At 40.0% G+C, this 15,247-nt stretch overlaps 1 protein-coding gene across 1 annotated transcript in view; it reads right to left on the bottom strand.

Annotated features, from left to right (window-relative positions):
• LOC121517118 (laminin subunit beta-4-like) overlaps window positions 1–15,247 on the bottom strand; it is a 34,325-nt gene that overhangs the window by 1,242 nt on the left and 17,836 nt on the right. The window contains exons 4-5 of the mRNA XM_041798650.1: window positions 1,649–1,766; window positions 1,357–1,522 (exon numbers count right to left, since the gene is read on the bottom strand). Coding sequence (XP_041654584.1) covers window positions 1,357–1,522; window positions 1,649–1,766 — 284 coding nt within the window. The remainder of the gene's footprint in view (window positions 1–1,356; window positions 1,523–1,648; window positions 1,767–15,247) is intronic.

A 15,247-nucleotide genomic window follows, 5' to 3' on the forward strand; every position in this document is an offset into this window, starting at 1 on the left:
CTACCCCTCTATTCCAACAAGATTAGGGACAGTCCGTCTCTGGATGTGAAGGTGCAGAACTTAGTCACTGGGCTAAGTGGTCCGGTCAAGGGGTGAAATGGGATTTAGCCCAGTTCTAGTCTGGTTTGGCTACCACCAGTAAATACAAGAAGAACAGTGGGAAACCCACAAAGAAAAAAACAAAACAAAACAACAAAAACAAAACCCCTCAAACAACAGAAGAGAAAAACATTCATGGTTCTTTGACACGAAAAGCATCAAGGATGACAATAGCTAACTCAATAAACTTTTCATTTACAAGGTCCTTTTTGCCAGGATTTAACCAGAACTAAACAGCACAAGCACATTACACCTGTTTTAGCATCTTTACAGTGCCTGCCAGTACGTTTTAGGATTGATTTCAAGATTTTATTGATTGCTTTACAGCAATCAACGTCTCTGTCCCAGTTATATCATTGACCTTTTAACTCCCTGTTCTCTTGCACACATTAACATTATCATTGTTATATTATCATTATTATTAGACAAATAACTTTGAAACTAGCTCACCATGTTTGGTGTAAATTTGTAAGATTTCAATTTATGTAGTAACAGCTCATGATCAAGGACATCTATGCAGAGCTAAAATCAAGTAGCATTGCTCCAACTAAATTATTATTGTCAATATACTGAAAGTATTTATCGGTCTTCTGTGTCAAAGCAGTTGCCATTGAAAGACCTTCTTGATATGCATGTTGTTATTTAGCTTTAAAAACTGCTGTATTCGTTCAGTCTTTTCAAACATTTCACTAAAAATTGGCAACAGACCTATTGGTCTACAGTTTTAGTATAGTTTTTGTTGTATAGGGGTAACGTGTGCCTCTTTCTATGTGGAGGAAAAATCACAACTGGCAATACTGGTGGTAAAGATGTGTCAAACTGGTCCATCCAAACACTCACTGGCCGCTTTTAAAATCTTTACATCTAGATTATTCCCACCTCCTGGTTTGTCAGTATTTATGGTTGATAACAGTTGTTCAACTTGTTTAACATTAACTTTATTTAATTCAGATTTAAGAGAATTGTTACAATTGATGAACTGTGCTATTCTTAACACATGAGAGGGAAGGAGACTTACAGATGACATTTCTTCTCTTAGTTTTTCTACTTTATTGCTGAAAAAAATATCCAGATAACCTGCAATATAATTTGGTTTAATGAGCAATGAGTCACCTGTATCAACAACAGATGTTATTTGGCTGAGTTTTCTTCCCTATATTATATTAAGTTTTCCTCACAGATTTCTTCTACAGGAGGAATGACCTGACAGACAGCACATGATGAATGTAAACACTGAGAGCAGCTGCATGCACTCACTCTTGAGTTTCTCTGTCCCCTTGGTGGCTTTGTTAAGAAGGTCCACTGCCTCCTTCTTGATATCCTTTGCTCTCTGGTTGATATTGATCAGACCTCCAGACTCCCCGCCAAGAGAGTCCATCTTCATCTGCAGCTCCTGGTACCTCTTCTCCGTGTCATTCAGGCTCTAAAGGACCACACAGTATTGTGAGAAACAATTCTGTTTACGTTCAATAAAGACAAAAATTCACCAAAGTCATGTCAGTTTTTTTAATGCAAATGTATCAACACAACTTGTTGCCCACAGAATCACCTGCTGCAGTGAGGTTGTTGCATGTGTGGCGTTGTCAGCCTGAGCTTTGGCGTCCTTGGCCATTTGTCTGTTCATTTCTGTCTTGTTCCTCAGAGCTTCCACCCCCATGGAGAGGTTGGTTGTTGGTCACTTTAGCAGAGGTTTGTTGGTAAAACCTGATCAAAAGAATAAAAATATCCAAAATGGAACATTTTTATTTTTAAGTAAATATTCTTTTATTTAAATCTCCATACTTAGGATTTATATACAGTGGTGTGAAAAAGTATTTACCCCCTTTCTGATTCCTGAGTTTTTTGCATATTTATCACACTGAAATGTTTCAGATCATCAAACCAATTTTTATATTTCACAAAGACAACCCAAGTAAATGGAAAATGCAAAAATTAAATAGTTATAAGTTGAATGATAAAGTTGTCATGGCTGTAATATTTGTCTGTTCATCCCTACTGCCTTTCGTTTATCACATGGATTATAAGTTTGACTGAATTTTACGGTTTAAATCAGGGCTAGTAAAGTTGCAGTCAAGTTATTCACTTGTTCTGATGAGCAGTCAACAGGTGCGTCACTTTAAATGAAGTTTACGCAAAGCATTGTGGGTCATCTTTTCATTTCTCCTTTGGTAAAGGACGGTCCAGTGTTTCCCAGGCTAAAGGAGATAATAAAGGAAATAATGAAGCTCCTTTGGAGTTGGAGAATTCGAACGGCCTTTATCATGGCCGACACTAAAATGCTTCCAGGTCGTTTCACTCAGTTAGGAACCTTCCTAAGCAAAATGGACTTTTCGAACGGACCCATATGTAACAGAGTTAAAAATGCCCTATTTGTTGAATTTCTCCAAAATTAATATTCTTGCCATATTTATGTTACTTTAATGCCACCTGGTGGGTTAATCATGCTACTGCAGCAGTAGGGCTCCAAACAGGCCACCGTACGTACCTCAGCAAAGGAAAATGCTCCTATGCTGAAGGTGAGTGTGTGTGTCTAAGGCTGAGATCGATGTTAACTTGTTTAATGCTTTAAAACTGTTCTAGAAACTTTTACCAACATGTATTCTGACTATAAACATGATGAGAACATTGTGTGAAAGTGTTATGTCCCGTCTAGGGGTGGCCAGGACACAACATGAAGATGACCTAAATCACTCATCTCTCAAATTACCACACCAACTAAAGTTCAAGGTTTTTAACAAAATTATAATTTATTTTCACAAATTTAAAAAGGTTCACAATAACAAAGGACTCTGGATACCTCAGGGTGAAATTAAGAGAACTAAGGAAGGGAGAGACGTTTAAATTAAACCACTAACAACGTAAATCAATCTCCCTGGTTACCTACTACACAAAGATACACCAACAAATTTCACCCCTTACCATTTTACTGAAAGACTACTTAAGTTAACGATTTATGGAGCTTGGCTACGATGATGCTGTGGCGTGAAAGACGTTGAAAGATGAATGAAATGGAGGTTCCCCCTGTGCCGCAGTGACGTCACTTCTTCTCCTTAAATCGAAGAAGAGCTCCTCAGCGGCCTACCAGCTGTCCGCGCAGGACCCAGATCAGCCAATCATCAACCGGCGATGGCGCACCTAATTGACTAGATAGTTGTCTCACACATGCTCCAGGCACAACCACATTAAAGACAATAGACACAATATACAAAGACAAAACAGATTACAACCGCGGTCATAACACCCCATTTCCCAAGAATTAAACATCCCCCTATGATGTTTAGTTCAAGTGAAAGACCTGGACAAGCTGTCTGCAATGACATTTTCTGATCCCTTCTTGTGAAGGAGCTCAAGGATTAAATCCTGCAGGAGACGGGACCAGCGCATGAGGCGCTGATTCAAGTTGCGCATCTGTTGCAAGAAAATCAGCGGGTTGTGGTCAGTAAATACTTTTATTGGTTGAGAGGTGGACCCAAGGTAAACCTCGAAATTTTGCAAGGAGAGCAACAGGGATAACGCTTCTTTCTCAATAGTACTATAATGTAGCTGATGCTTGTTAAATTTTTTGGAAAAATAGCAGATAGGATGATCAATGCCCTGTGCATCTTCCTGCAAAAGAACGCGAGAACGGGCACACTACACAACAGTGCTTTAGCTGCCTCAAAAGCAGCCTGGCACGTGGAGGACCACACAAAAGTTTTACTCGGACTAACGAGACTCGTGAGAGGAGCTACTACCTCAGAGAAATTGCGGCAAAATCCTCGGTAATAGCCACACATACCAAGGAAACGACGCAAACCTTTTTTTGACTGTGGCACAGGGAAATCGATAATCGCCTGTACTTTCGCTGCCACAGGACACACCTGCCCCTGCCCTTACCCCTGCCCTACCTGTTTACCCAAATAGGTCAAAGTGCCTTTACCAAACTCACATTTAGCGAGGTTAACAGTAAGAGAGGCTTTATTTAGACAGTTGAAAATTTGTGTTAGCATGGTGAGATGGTCAGACCAGCTGGAGGAATGGGCTACAACGTCGTCGAGATATGCCTCACAGTTTGAAACTCCAGCCAGCACGCGCTGCATAAGGTGCTGGAATGTAGCGGGAGCATTGCGCAAGCCAAAAGGCATTACAGTATACTGGAGGAAGGTGTCAGGTGTAACAAACGCGGATATCTCCGACGCACACGGAGTCAAAGGGACTTGACAGTAACCTTTTAAAAGATCCAGCTTGGTCACAAATTCAGCGGAGCCTACTTTATCAATACAATCCTCCATCCGAGGAAGAGGGAATGAATCGGGTTTTGTGACCGCATTAACTTTTCTGTAGTCATTACAGAAACAAGGAGTGCTGTCGGGCTTCGGGGCGAGGACGCACGGGGGGCTCCACGCATTCATTCTGGGGACAGTTAACCCGTGCTCCACCAAATAACTTACCTCTTGCTGCATCAAGGCTCTTTTTGTCGGGTTAACGCGATAAGCATGCTGCTTGATAGGCTTATGGCCCTCAACGTCAATGTCATGAAATAACACAGAGGTTTGACGCGGATGGTCAGAGAACAACAACAAATTATTTTCAATCAATACAATCAATTCAGCACGCGCAGAATTGTAAAGATGAGCCAAGAAAGACTCCAAGTTATTTAGTATCTCTGAGTTTTTTAAACGAGTGGGTGGAACCGAACCACCTTTTTCAGTTAGCCCATCTTCAGAGAGGCTGTACTCTGGAGACACGGAGGACACAGAGACTACCGGTGCAGCAAAAGAGAGCTGAGGAACACTGTCATGCAAAAAATAACACTTCAGCATGTTAATGTGACACACATGAGACTTTTTCCTATGATCAGGAGTCAGGATTACGTAATCAGTGTCACTGATTTTTCTCTCCACAACATAAGGTCCGGAGAATCGGGACTGGAGACTGGATCCAGGTAGCGGAAGCAATACAAGGACCTTGTCTCCAGGCTGAAAATATCGAGATTTTGCCTTTTTATCAAATCGGCGCTTTATTTTGTTTTGGGCCTGAGCCAGATTTTTATGTGCAAGTTCACATGCCCGATGGAGACGCTCACGAATGAAGAGACATAATCAAGCACATTATGTTCAGGCTTTGGTGACTCAGACAGCCACTTCTCTTTGAGAAGCCGCAGGGGACCACGAACTGTATGGCCAAACACAAGATCGCAGGGACTAAAACCTAGAGACTCCTGCAGGGTTTCTCTCGAGGCAAAATTTGCGCAACATGGATTTCAGTGTCTGGTGAAAGCCTTCCAAGGCACCCTGTGATTCAGGGTGGAAAGAGCTGGACTTTTTATGTTTAATGTTTAGTTCTGACATAACCTGTGCAAATATTTTGGACGTAAGTGGAAAAGAATTTGGTTAAAGCTTTAACCACAGGTTTTACCTTTATGGTGCGCAACGGCACTGCCTCAGGGTAACGAGTTGCAGTACACATGATTGTTAGGACATACTGGTGACCTGATTTAGATTTTGGCAGAGGACGTACACAATCCAAAATTACATTTTCAAAGGGCTCTCCGAGCACAGGAATTGGGTGCAGCGGCACTGGTGGAGCCAGAAATGAACCCAACACAGCTTTGAAGCAAGTGGATAAAAATCGAGTGACCGCATTCTTGGCTGAGAAGCAATGTGACTTTATCATGAACGCTCCCCACTCAATCCATGCAGGAGGCGTATGGGAGAGACAAATCCGAACAGTCAGAAATGTTCTGCGTTCAACTCTCTCACTCTCATCAGACAGACTAGATGACGCGTCTCTGTGAACATTTTTGTATGAGGATATGGCCATTGTGAACAGTCAGACACTCAACGTGGACAACCTCAATGATACGGACAGTCCTGAACCACTAACGCCTAACCACCTGCTTACAATGAAGTCTGTTACAGCCTTAACACCACCTGGCAGATTCATCAGAGAGGACATGTATGCACGCAAGCGATGGCGTATCTTGCTGAACAGTTTTGGAGTCGTTGGAAGGGAGAACATCTCTCTAATATTGCCACAAGACAGCGCTGGCACACACCAAGGAGAAACTTGAAGGTGGGAGACGTAGGATCTTCCAAGGAACGAATGGAGATTAGCCAAAGTTGTAGGGACAATGACTGATAAAGACGGACTTGTAAGAAGAGAGAAGATTCGTCTTGGAGACCAGAAGATTGGAAGAGAGGGACAGCATGTTGGCAAGCCATCTATCGTCGAACGCCCCGTACAGAAGCTGATCCTGCTCCTAGAAACTGTATGACAGCCCCGTTTAATGCTGAAACCTTATCCTTTACATTGTGAAGAGTTAGATAGACAATCGATCGTCTCACATGAAAATAATTGACCTTGTTATACGGTAAACCCGTTTGCTTTAAAAGTCATTTCTAGGTGAATCATTCGTGTTTATATGTCTCACTCATGATTGGTGGGAGTGTAAATGACCCATTTCTTATAAATGCTTTTATTTTGAAGGTGATTTTCTTAGGTTTCTGATCACTTCCTTTTATTACGTCTGTAATGTGAGGCTTTTATTTTGAAAAGTAACAAAACAGGAAGTAAAGTGAGAGACGATCTGAAAACGGAGAATGCTGCATAGAATATGAATCATTGAGACATAAACAATAGCGATTTTCTATTTAAGCACCTTGCTGTTTGGGGAAAAAGGTTTGTGCCTTATTCTACATTTTCAACATTATAGAGCTACTTTTAAGTGCTGAGTGGGAGTTTTGTTTAACTTTAGCACGTGTGTGAGCTAGCATGTTTCCGCATTTCTCATCACCATAACGCGGTCCGGTTAACCAGTGTGTTTGTGTTGTATGTGCGAAATATGAGGGAAAATATGCATAAATAAGGTCAAAAGCATTGCATATTGATTGAGACTTAAAAGGGACTGATATAATATTTTATTTGAGTTGTTTATGTTTTTTTGGTGCATTCTAATGTGAAATTGTTATGTACAAAAAGGGAAAGGTACAATTCATGTTGAAAGAAACAAGCTAATGTCATATTAACTGTTAAAGGATAAAATGACATAACAGTAACAGTCTTTTTTACAAACGTGAAATATTTACAAGAGCTAAAATGATATATTTTTATTGTACATGTATAGTAATATGTTGTTTTGTTTTCTTTTAGCTCTTACAGTGTTTTCAGCACAGAATGGTTAAGGAAAAGCATAAGAAATAAAAATTGACTGAAACATCAGTTTGAGAGCCCGACCATCTTTCAGCAAAGGGTTGCTTACAAGCAGACTAGAGAGAGAGCAACTCCTGTGTGATTGTGGCGTCCTTCCTGCACCATAAACACTGAGAGACAGAGACACATCCTCCACAGTCCAGCAGGAAGACACAGCAGGGTTACACATATCCTTAGAGAGCTGATTAGAGCCAGGAGTTAGCACACCTGAAGTCCAATCAATTAAAGGAGATTTGAGCCAGGTGTAGAGCTACTGTGACTTACAAAAACACAGACACTGCTTGGGGTAACTCTTCACAAGAAACATCTGCTGATGTGAACCATGCTTCACAAAAAAAAGATCTCCTAAGACATCTGATCAAGAAATGTTGAATTGTATGAGGCTGTAAGGGCTTATGAAGACATCTCTTAGACTTTAGGTGCTTTGCTGCCTCAGGGTCTGAGCCGCTTGCCATCATGGAGAAGAAAATGAATTACCATCTTTATCAAGGTATCCTACAGGATAATATCAAGGGGCTGCTTGCCAGCTGAAGCTCAGGAGAGGTTCTGTGATGCAGCAAGACAATGATAACCTTGCAAAGCAGATGGATACGCCTGTTTCCGTGTTTCCTACTGGCGAATCCATCTTGCAAAACTCTCATCTGAACCGTTTGGGCCCGACCAATCGGCATCGAGGGGCAGTACTTTTGGGAGCGGCGGAGCCGTGACGTAAGTAAGCAGCAACAAAAGGCCGGCACAGATATGGTGGAAGACATTAGCGCTGTGAAGGAGAGGTTTTCCAGATGGATGTGTGAAATCCATCTGGCGTGCCAGGTTGGGACAATGACTCTAAACATCAAAGTAAATCTACTACAGCATGGCTTCAGAAAATGAAAATCCACCTTTTGGAGCGGCCCAGTCAGAGTCCAGACCTGAATCCAACAGAGAGGCTGTGGAATATTCTCAAGAGAAACGTTCACACCAGACATCCTGAGATTTTGGGTGAGCTGAAGCAGCTCTGTAAGGACGAATGGTCCAAAATTCCTCCTGGTGGTTGTGTTGGTCTGATCAGCAGCTAGTGGAGACGCTTGGTTGAGGTTATTGCTGCCAAAGGAGGTTTAGCCACTTATTAACTCCAGGGTTCACTTACTTTTCCAGCAGTACTGTGGATGTTTAACAACTGTTTAATAAAGACAATAAATGTTATAACAATTTGTGTGGTATTAGTTGAAGCATATTGTGGTTGTCTGTAGTTGTGACATAGATGCAGATCAGATCATATTTGATGATCAATTATTGCAGAAAACCAGATTATCTCAGAGTTCACTGTTAGATTCTTCTATCACATGAAGCTGGTACATTTTCTGGGAGTGTCCATTAATAAAACTCTTCAACATCATTGTTTTTGTCTGCATTTACAGAAAGATGTTTTAGTCAAACTTTGGACCAAGTGGGTTAAATATGTCAAACCTCTGTGGATGGATTTCATGGTGACCACGTACCAAAGACCTTCTGATGCTGTCTGATCCTGACAAACTCTGATTTGGATTCTCATTGACTTTTCCTTTTCTTGAGTGTTTTTGTGAAATGTCTTTGATTGATCCTTTATCTCTGACACTTTGGTTCTTAATATTCAGAAAAGAAAACAGTGACCTGCAGAGGTACTTCAGCTGTTTTCCTCCTCTATGCTGCTTTTTCATGTCCGCTGTCTTGAATTGAAAATCACAGTCTTCTTCACCAGTTTCTCTACAGCAGTGGTTCTCAACCTTTCACAGCCCCAAATAAAGGAGTCAGAGACCGGGACCCCCACTGTAGCTGAAGGCAGTTGAACACAGGCATGCACATTAAGAATAGCCATGTGCAGACAAGGCCGCCCATAAAGGAGAGCTTTCTGGGGCCGAGACACATGGGGGTGCAAAGTCATGGTCCATTGTAAAGTTAAGCTGTGATAAACATATCATTATATTTAGCCTGAAAAATAACCACTCTTATCAAAGCAACAAATATCTTTTTATTAAGTTGTGCCAGAGTATACTGTATAGCCATCTTAAAATTGTGAATCCCTTGACTTAAAAAAACAGAATTAAAATGGGTTAAAAATGGCAAAAACTAATGGAAAAAGTGGTGAAACAAGTATCAGAAAGGGTTAGAAGTGGCAAAAATGCGATAAAAGTGTCAAAAATTGTTTAATTGAAGCAGAAAATTTGCAGAAATTCTCAGAAATGGGTTAAACTGGCCAAAAATGGGCATAACAGTGAAATATGGTTAAAATTGGCAACATGGCCCTGAAAGTGGTAAAGATAGGTTTATAGTGGCAATGATGGGTCAACAGAGGCAACAACATGCGGACAGTGGCAAGAATTGGTTTAGTTTTGGCAAAAACAGGCAGAAAAAAGTGGTGCAAAATTAATGAAATATGGCAAATAATTAATGGCAAACTTTAGTGGGAAAAGTGGTTAAAAAGTGGCACAAATAAATACTTTCAACATTAGAACCCAATAATAGTTTGATGCACTTTTCAGCTCCGAAAGAGGAAACTGTTAATCAGGACGCTAGCACCAATGCTACTGATAGCACCAATAAATCACAGCTGGGGAGGGCCATTCTCTGGGACTGTCAGGGGCTCAGCCACATCTGTGGGCAGGCCTGTGTGCAGACTTCCTGTTTACAGCTTTATTCAACATTACTTTGTTTTCAGCATAAATTTCAATAAAAACTTGTTACTAATTGAAATGGGTAAAATATACTATTTGAAACCACTGAAAAAATATTGCTAGTTTTTTAAGGCATATGGTGACCCCATCACAGTCTCTCACTGTCCCCAAGGGGGTCCTGACCCCCACATTGAGAACCCCTGCTCTACAGCAGCTGTCCTGATGACCACAGTGGTGGCATGTTTCCAACATCAATCTAGTTTTCTACTTTTCTCACCCTCAGCCCACACAGCATCCTTCTGTTTCTCTGCCCCTCCCTTTGCTCATTTAACACCCAAATCATCTTCTTTTTGTCCACTGATGCTGCGTCAACTTTACATTTCAGTCCTGCCTGGAAACTTTTCCACTCTGGCTACCATGAGGGGATGATGGGAGAAAAGATTTTTATTCAAAACAAGTGAGGCTGATCCAAAATGTTTAAAACATTTTCTTAATTATTTTAAAGAGTAAATAAGTATTATTAGCAGTTTAAAACTCATTTTCAGTGTTCAGCGGAGTGATGATCCATTCTGATTGGTCCAAACGGCTCATAGCTGGCATTTGCCCAAATTCCTGATGGCCAGTCCGTCACTGGTCCTACCAGTTTATATATGCTAAAGTTCAAATCATGTCTCGGGTTATTTACATGTTTTAAATCACACATTTGCACACGCGAGAAAATGAAAAATCACCAAAGTGCCCTCTTCTCTATTCTACCTGTAAAACTTGTTGCTTTAAGTCAGAACTGCACTCTTTGCATCAATAAGAAATCACAAAAACACACATGAAGATTTTTAGGGGCTTTAATCAACACAAAATTCAAATACAAAAATAAACCAAAGCAAGGCAACTTTACCTGGAATTCAAACATTTCCAAACACAATCAATGATTTTCAGCAAAGATGTCACACTCGAATACTTTAAAGCTGAAAATAAAACACAAAATCTTCCTAAATAGAAAAAGACAAATATCTACAGCAAGCTCTGATAGAAAATTTCTCATCCCACAACGCTTTAAAGTCTCAGTGCAAATAAAAATGCTTCAACACATCAGTTCAATTCATCCCTCTGAAGCCTTTAAACTGAAGGAAAACCGAGATATTAATGAAGGAAAGACAAAGGAGTCAGAATTCATCATGAAAAAACAAACTCATTACAATTCACTTGATCCTGCTTTCAAACAATACATTTCATGAATGTGACAGAAATTATCAGCAATGTTTACAACTTGATCTGGAAAACAAATGTGTGTAAGGTGTGTATTGTGTGAGTGTGACTCCAGGGATACAACACAGCCAAAACTTCATCATGTTATGTTTGACTAAATCAGACATTTTCTGGAAGTTTCTTTTAGCGTTCATTTAGAGATGGAGTAGTAATCAGGCTCAAACCTCTGTCCAATGAATTAGAAACTATTGAAGAAGTCCTTCCAAAACTCACAGGAACCTGGAGTCAAACTGATTTCACATCAGAGGATCAATGGAGGACAGTTTATCAGTGGAGAAGACCACCATCTTCACTCACACTTGGCACCCTTTTGGGCTCTAAACACACAATTCAGGGAGCTAAATTCACAATTCATGTTTTTGAAGTTGATCAGTTGTGTTTCTCCATTTGGTCAAACAAGCAGAGAACCAAAGAACGGCTTTCTCCACATCAAAAAGCTCAAATATGCTGCTTGACAACAATCTGTACTCTTGTCGTTCATATTAGAATAAAACAGGATGGTATGAGGAGGGATGAGAAAATGTGAAGGCATGTCTGTGCTGTGTGGTTATGTATGAATATTAACGTCTTTATGACAAACATTTATTTTAGCACAAAGCTCCCAACACCAGACGGATTTAACACACACTATGGTGGATTTGTTTTACATCAACTCACACGTTTCTGTTGTGAATGTTTAAAGAGCGCTGTGATGTGATCACAAATTCATCTAGTTTCACTTCTCTTTAGGTGACAACAAAAATCAGCACTAAACTATATTTTAGCATTTTTTCACTCTTTTTGTCACATGAGAAACCTATTTTTAATCCAAAACTATCAAATGTCAACCTTCATGTTTGAGATGATTTCTAAATCAAATCAAATCAAATTTACTTGTATAGCACATTTCATACAGGTGTAAACTCAATGTGCTTTATAGAAGATTAAAAATAAACAAAAAAAGCAATCAGCAATTCAAGCACCCCCCCCCCACACACAGACACACACAGACACATACATACATATGTACAGTGCAAGGCATGTGTACACAGGCAAAATGCTGATATGTTGTACTTTATCTAACAGTCAAAGGCATTAAAAAAAAGCAGTGTTTTAAGACCACTCTTAAAAGAACTTAAAGTGTCTACTGACCTCAGGTCAATTGGCAGCTTATTCCACAGAACAGCACCATAGGGGCTAAATGCACCTTCACCTGATTTGCATTTAACTTTAGGCACATTTAGAAGGCCCATACCTGAAGATCTGAGCGACCTGGTGGGGTGATATTGAGTGAGCATGTCAGAAATGTACCATACCATTCAGTGATTTATAAACAAGAAGTAGCACTTTAAAATCGATTCTATGTTGGGCAGGAAGCCAGTGAAGACTTTTCAGAATGGGTGTGATGTGTTCTGTTCTCTTTGTTCTTGTTAGAATGCGGGCTGCAGCGTTTTGGATGAGTTGAAGGCGATGTATTGTCTTTTTTGGAAGTCCAGCATAGAGAGAGTTACAGTAATCTAATCTGTTGGATATGAATGCATGGACCAGTTTTTCTGAATCAGACTGAGACATGAATGACCGAAGTTTGGAAATGTTTTTTAAATGGTAGAAGGCTGTTTTGGTGATGGCAGTTATATGTTGTTGAAAGTTTAAGTCTGCATCAATGATAACTCCAAGATTCCTGATGTGCTCACTGTACTTAAAAGGAAATGAAGATGAAACAGAAGTGAATTCTTGTCTCAGTTTTTGTGGACCAACTAGCAGGATTTCTGTTTTGTCTGTGTTAAGGTGGAGAAAATTCTGTGACATCCAGTGGTTTATTTCATTGATACATCTGACCAAGTGATTTATGGGATTGAGATTGCCTGGGGAGAGTGAAACATAAAGCTGTGTATAATCGACATATGAATGGTATGAGACATTGTGTTTCTGAATGAGTGAACCAAGTGGGAGCATGTACAGACTGAACAACAGAGGACCTAGAACTGATCCTTGTGGCACCCCATAGTCCAGACTGAAATTTACTGATGTGAAATTGCCGAGTGAAACTGAGAATGTTCTTTCCTTTAAGTATGATTTAAACCAGTGAATAACAGATCCTGAGAGGCCTATGGAATTTTCAAGTCTATGGAGTAGGATGTTATGGTCAACTGTGTCAAAGGCGAAGCTTAAATCTAATAACACTGAGACGGAGAGTTTGTTTGAGTCACTGTTGAGTTTTAAATCGTTAATAACCTTGACCAGTGCGGTTTCTGTGCTGTGATTGGTTCTGAATCCTGATTGGTAGACATCATACAGATTGTTATGGGTGAGGTAATTGTGTAGTTTCTATGATTTTTCTATGATTTTACTAACAAAGGGAAGGTTGGAGATGGGCCTGTAGTTGCTGATTATAGATGGTTCAAGCTTGTTATTTTTGAGTAATGGAGTGATAATGGCAAGCTTTAGAGAAATGGGGAAATCACCAGACTGAAGAGATGCATTGATAATATAGAGCAGATCCTGTAACATTACATGAGAGACACACTTAAATAATTTTGTAGGAATGGGGTCAAGAGAACAGGTAGAGGACTTGAGGTGTTTGATAACTTCTTCGAGGTCATTAATGTTCACAGGTTTAAAATTGCACATGTTGGTCTGGGAATTACTGTAAATTGAGGAACATAGAGCGTCAGAATGACTGTTTTTTTAATTGAAGAGTGTTAGATCTGATGGTGGTAGTTTTTTCCTTGAAGTATGTTGCAAATTCATTACACTGGTTTGTGGAGAGAAAGTCAGCAGGGGTTGATCTGGTGGGATGAATTAGTTTATCAACTGTAGAGAACAGGTAGCGGGTATTATTTTTGTTTTCATTGATCATTTTTGAGATGTGCTGCTGTCTTAACATTTTGATTTCTTTATTGTAGGTGATTAGTGTATGTTTGTAGATTTCATAATGTACGCAGTTTGCTCTTTCGCCATTTCCTTGCAGCCTTTCTGCAGGATCTTTTTAGCATCCTCGCTCTTTCCCCATTTCTCTAAGGAGCCTTTGTTTTTTGTTAATTAATTTAGTTTTTATGGGTGCAATATTATCAATGATGTGACTCACTGTGTTGTTGAAATTGTCCATCATGTCACTGCATGATGACATGGTGGGAAAATGATGACTTCTGTATCGTTGGATGAACTCATGAGATGTATATTCACCCAAAAAAAAAAAAGCTTGTTAACTGTTTTGACCACATTGTAATTTCTGGTGAAACAGGTCGTGCTGAAAAAGATGCAAAAATGGTCTGAGAGTGCGATGTCCAGAATATCAGTGATTGTTATGGTTATATTAAGGCCTTTTGATAGAACCAGGTCGAGGGTGTGTCCATGCTTATGTGTGGGTCCGGTAACATGCTGTGTAAATTCAAATGTGTCCAGGATATTAAGAAACAGTCTTGTGTCCAGATTAGCGGAATTGTCTATATGTATATTAAAATCACCAGAAATGACAATGTGGTCATAGCCAATGGATATTTTTGAAATCAGCTCAGTAAATTCATCAATAAATCCTGTTCTTAGTTTAGGAGGGTGGTACACTGTGAGCATGATTGTAAAAACAACAGACTTAACAACAGCTAACAGTCCGACAATCTAGGTTGCTATGATAGAGAAATGCAACCCCTCCACCTTTTTTGTTTTGTACAATGTAAAATTTTGAAGTTAGTGGGTGCTGTTTCAATCAGCTCCTTGTTCCCAGTAGCATCCAGCCATGTTTCTGTGAGAAGGATGCAGTCCAGTTTATTTTTATGAATGATGTCATTAACCAAAAATGTTTTGTTAACCAAGGATCTAACATTAAGGAGGGCCAATTTCAAGCAGCAGGTAAGGGTGGTGGAGTCTGATTTGAGTGCTGCAGTTTTAATTTGGATTTGATTTTTAACATGAATACAGTGGTTGCTCACAGCCTGTCTAGATTTTAAAAACCTCCTGTCACTGATTCTGACTGGAATCGTGGCAGGATGGGTGGATGACTGGGAGAGGAGACAGTAGTTGAGTCGACAGGGGGAGCTATGTACAGCTGTTGGTAGTGACAATAGAGAGCTGTTTATGAT

The sequence above is a fragment of the Cheilinus undulatus genome, linkage group 11 (genome assembly GCF_018320785.1).
Source record: "Cheilinus undulatus linkage group 11, ASM1832078v1, whole genome shotgun sequence".
In the NCBI taxonomy this organism is placed as follows: Eukaryota; Metazoa; Chordata; class Actinopteri; order Labriformes; family Labridae; genus Cheilinus; species Cheilinus undulatus.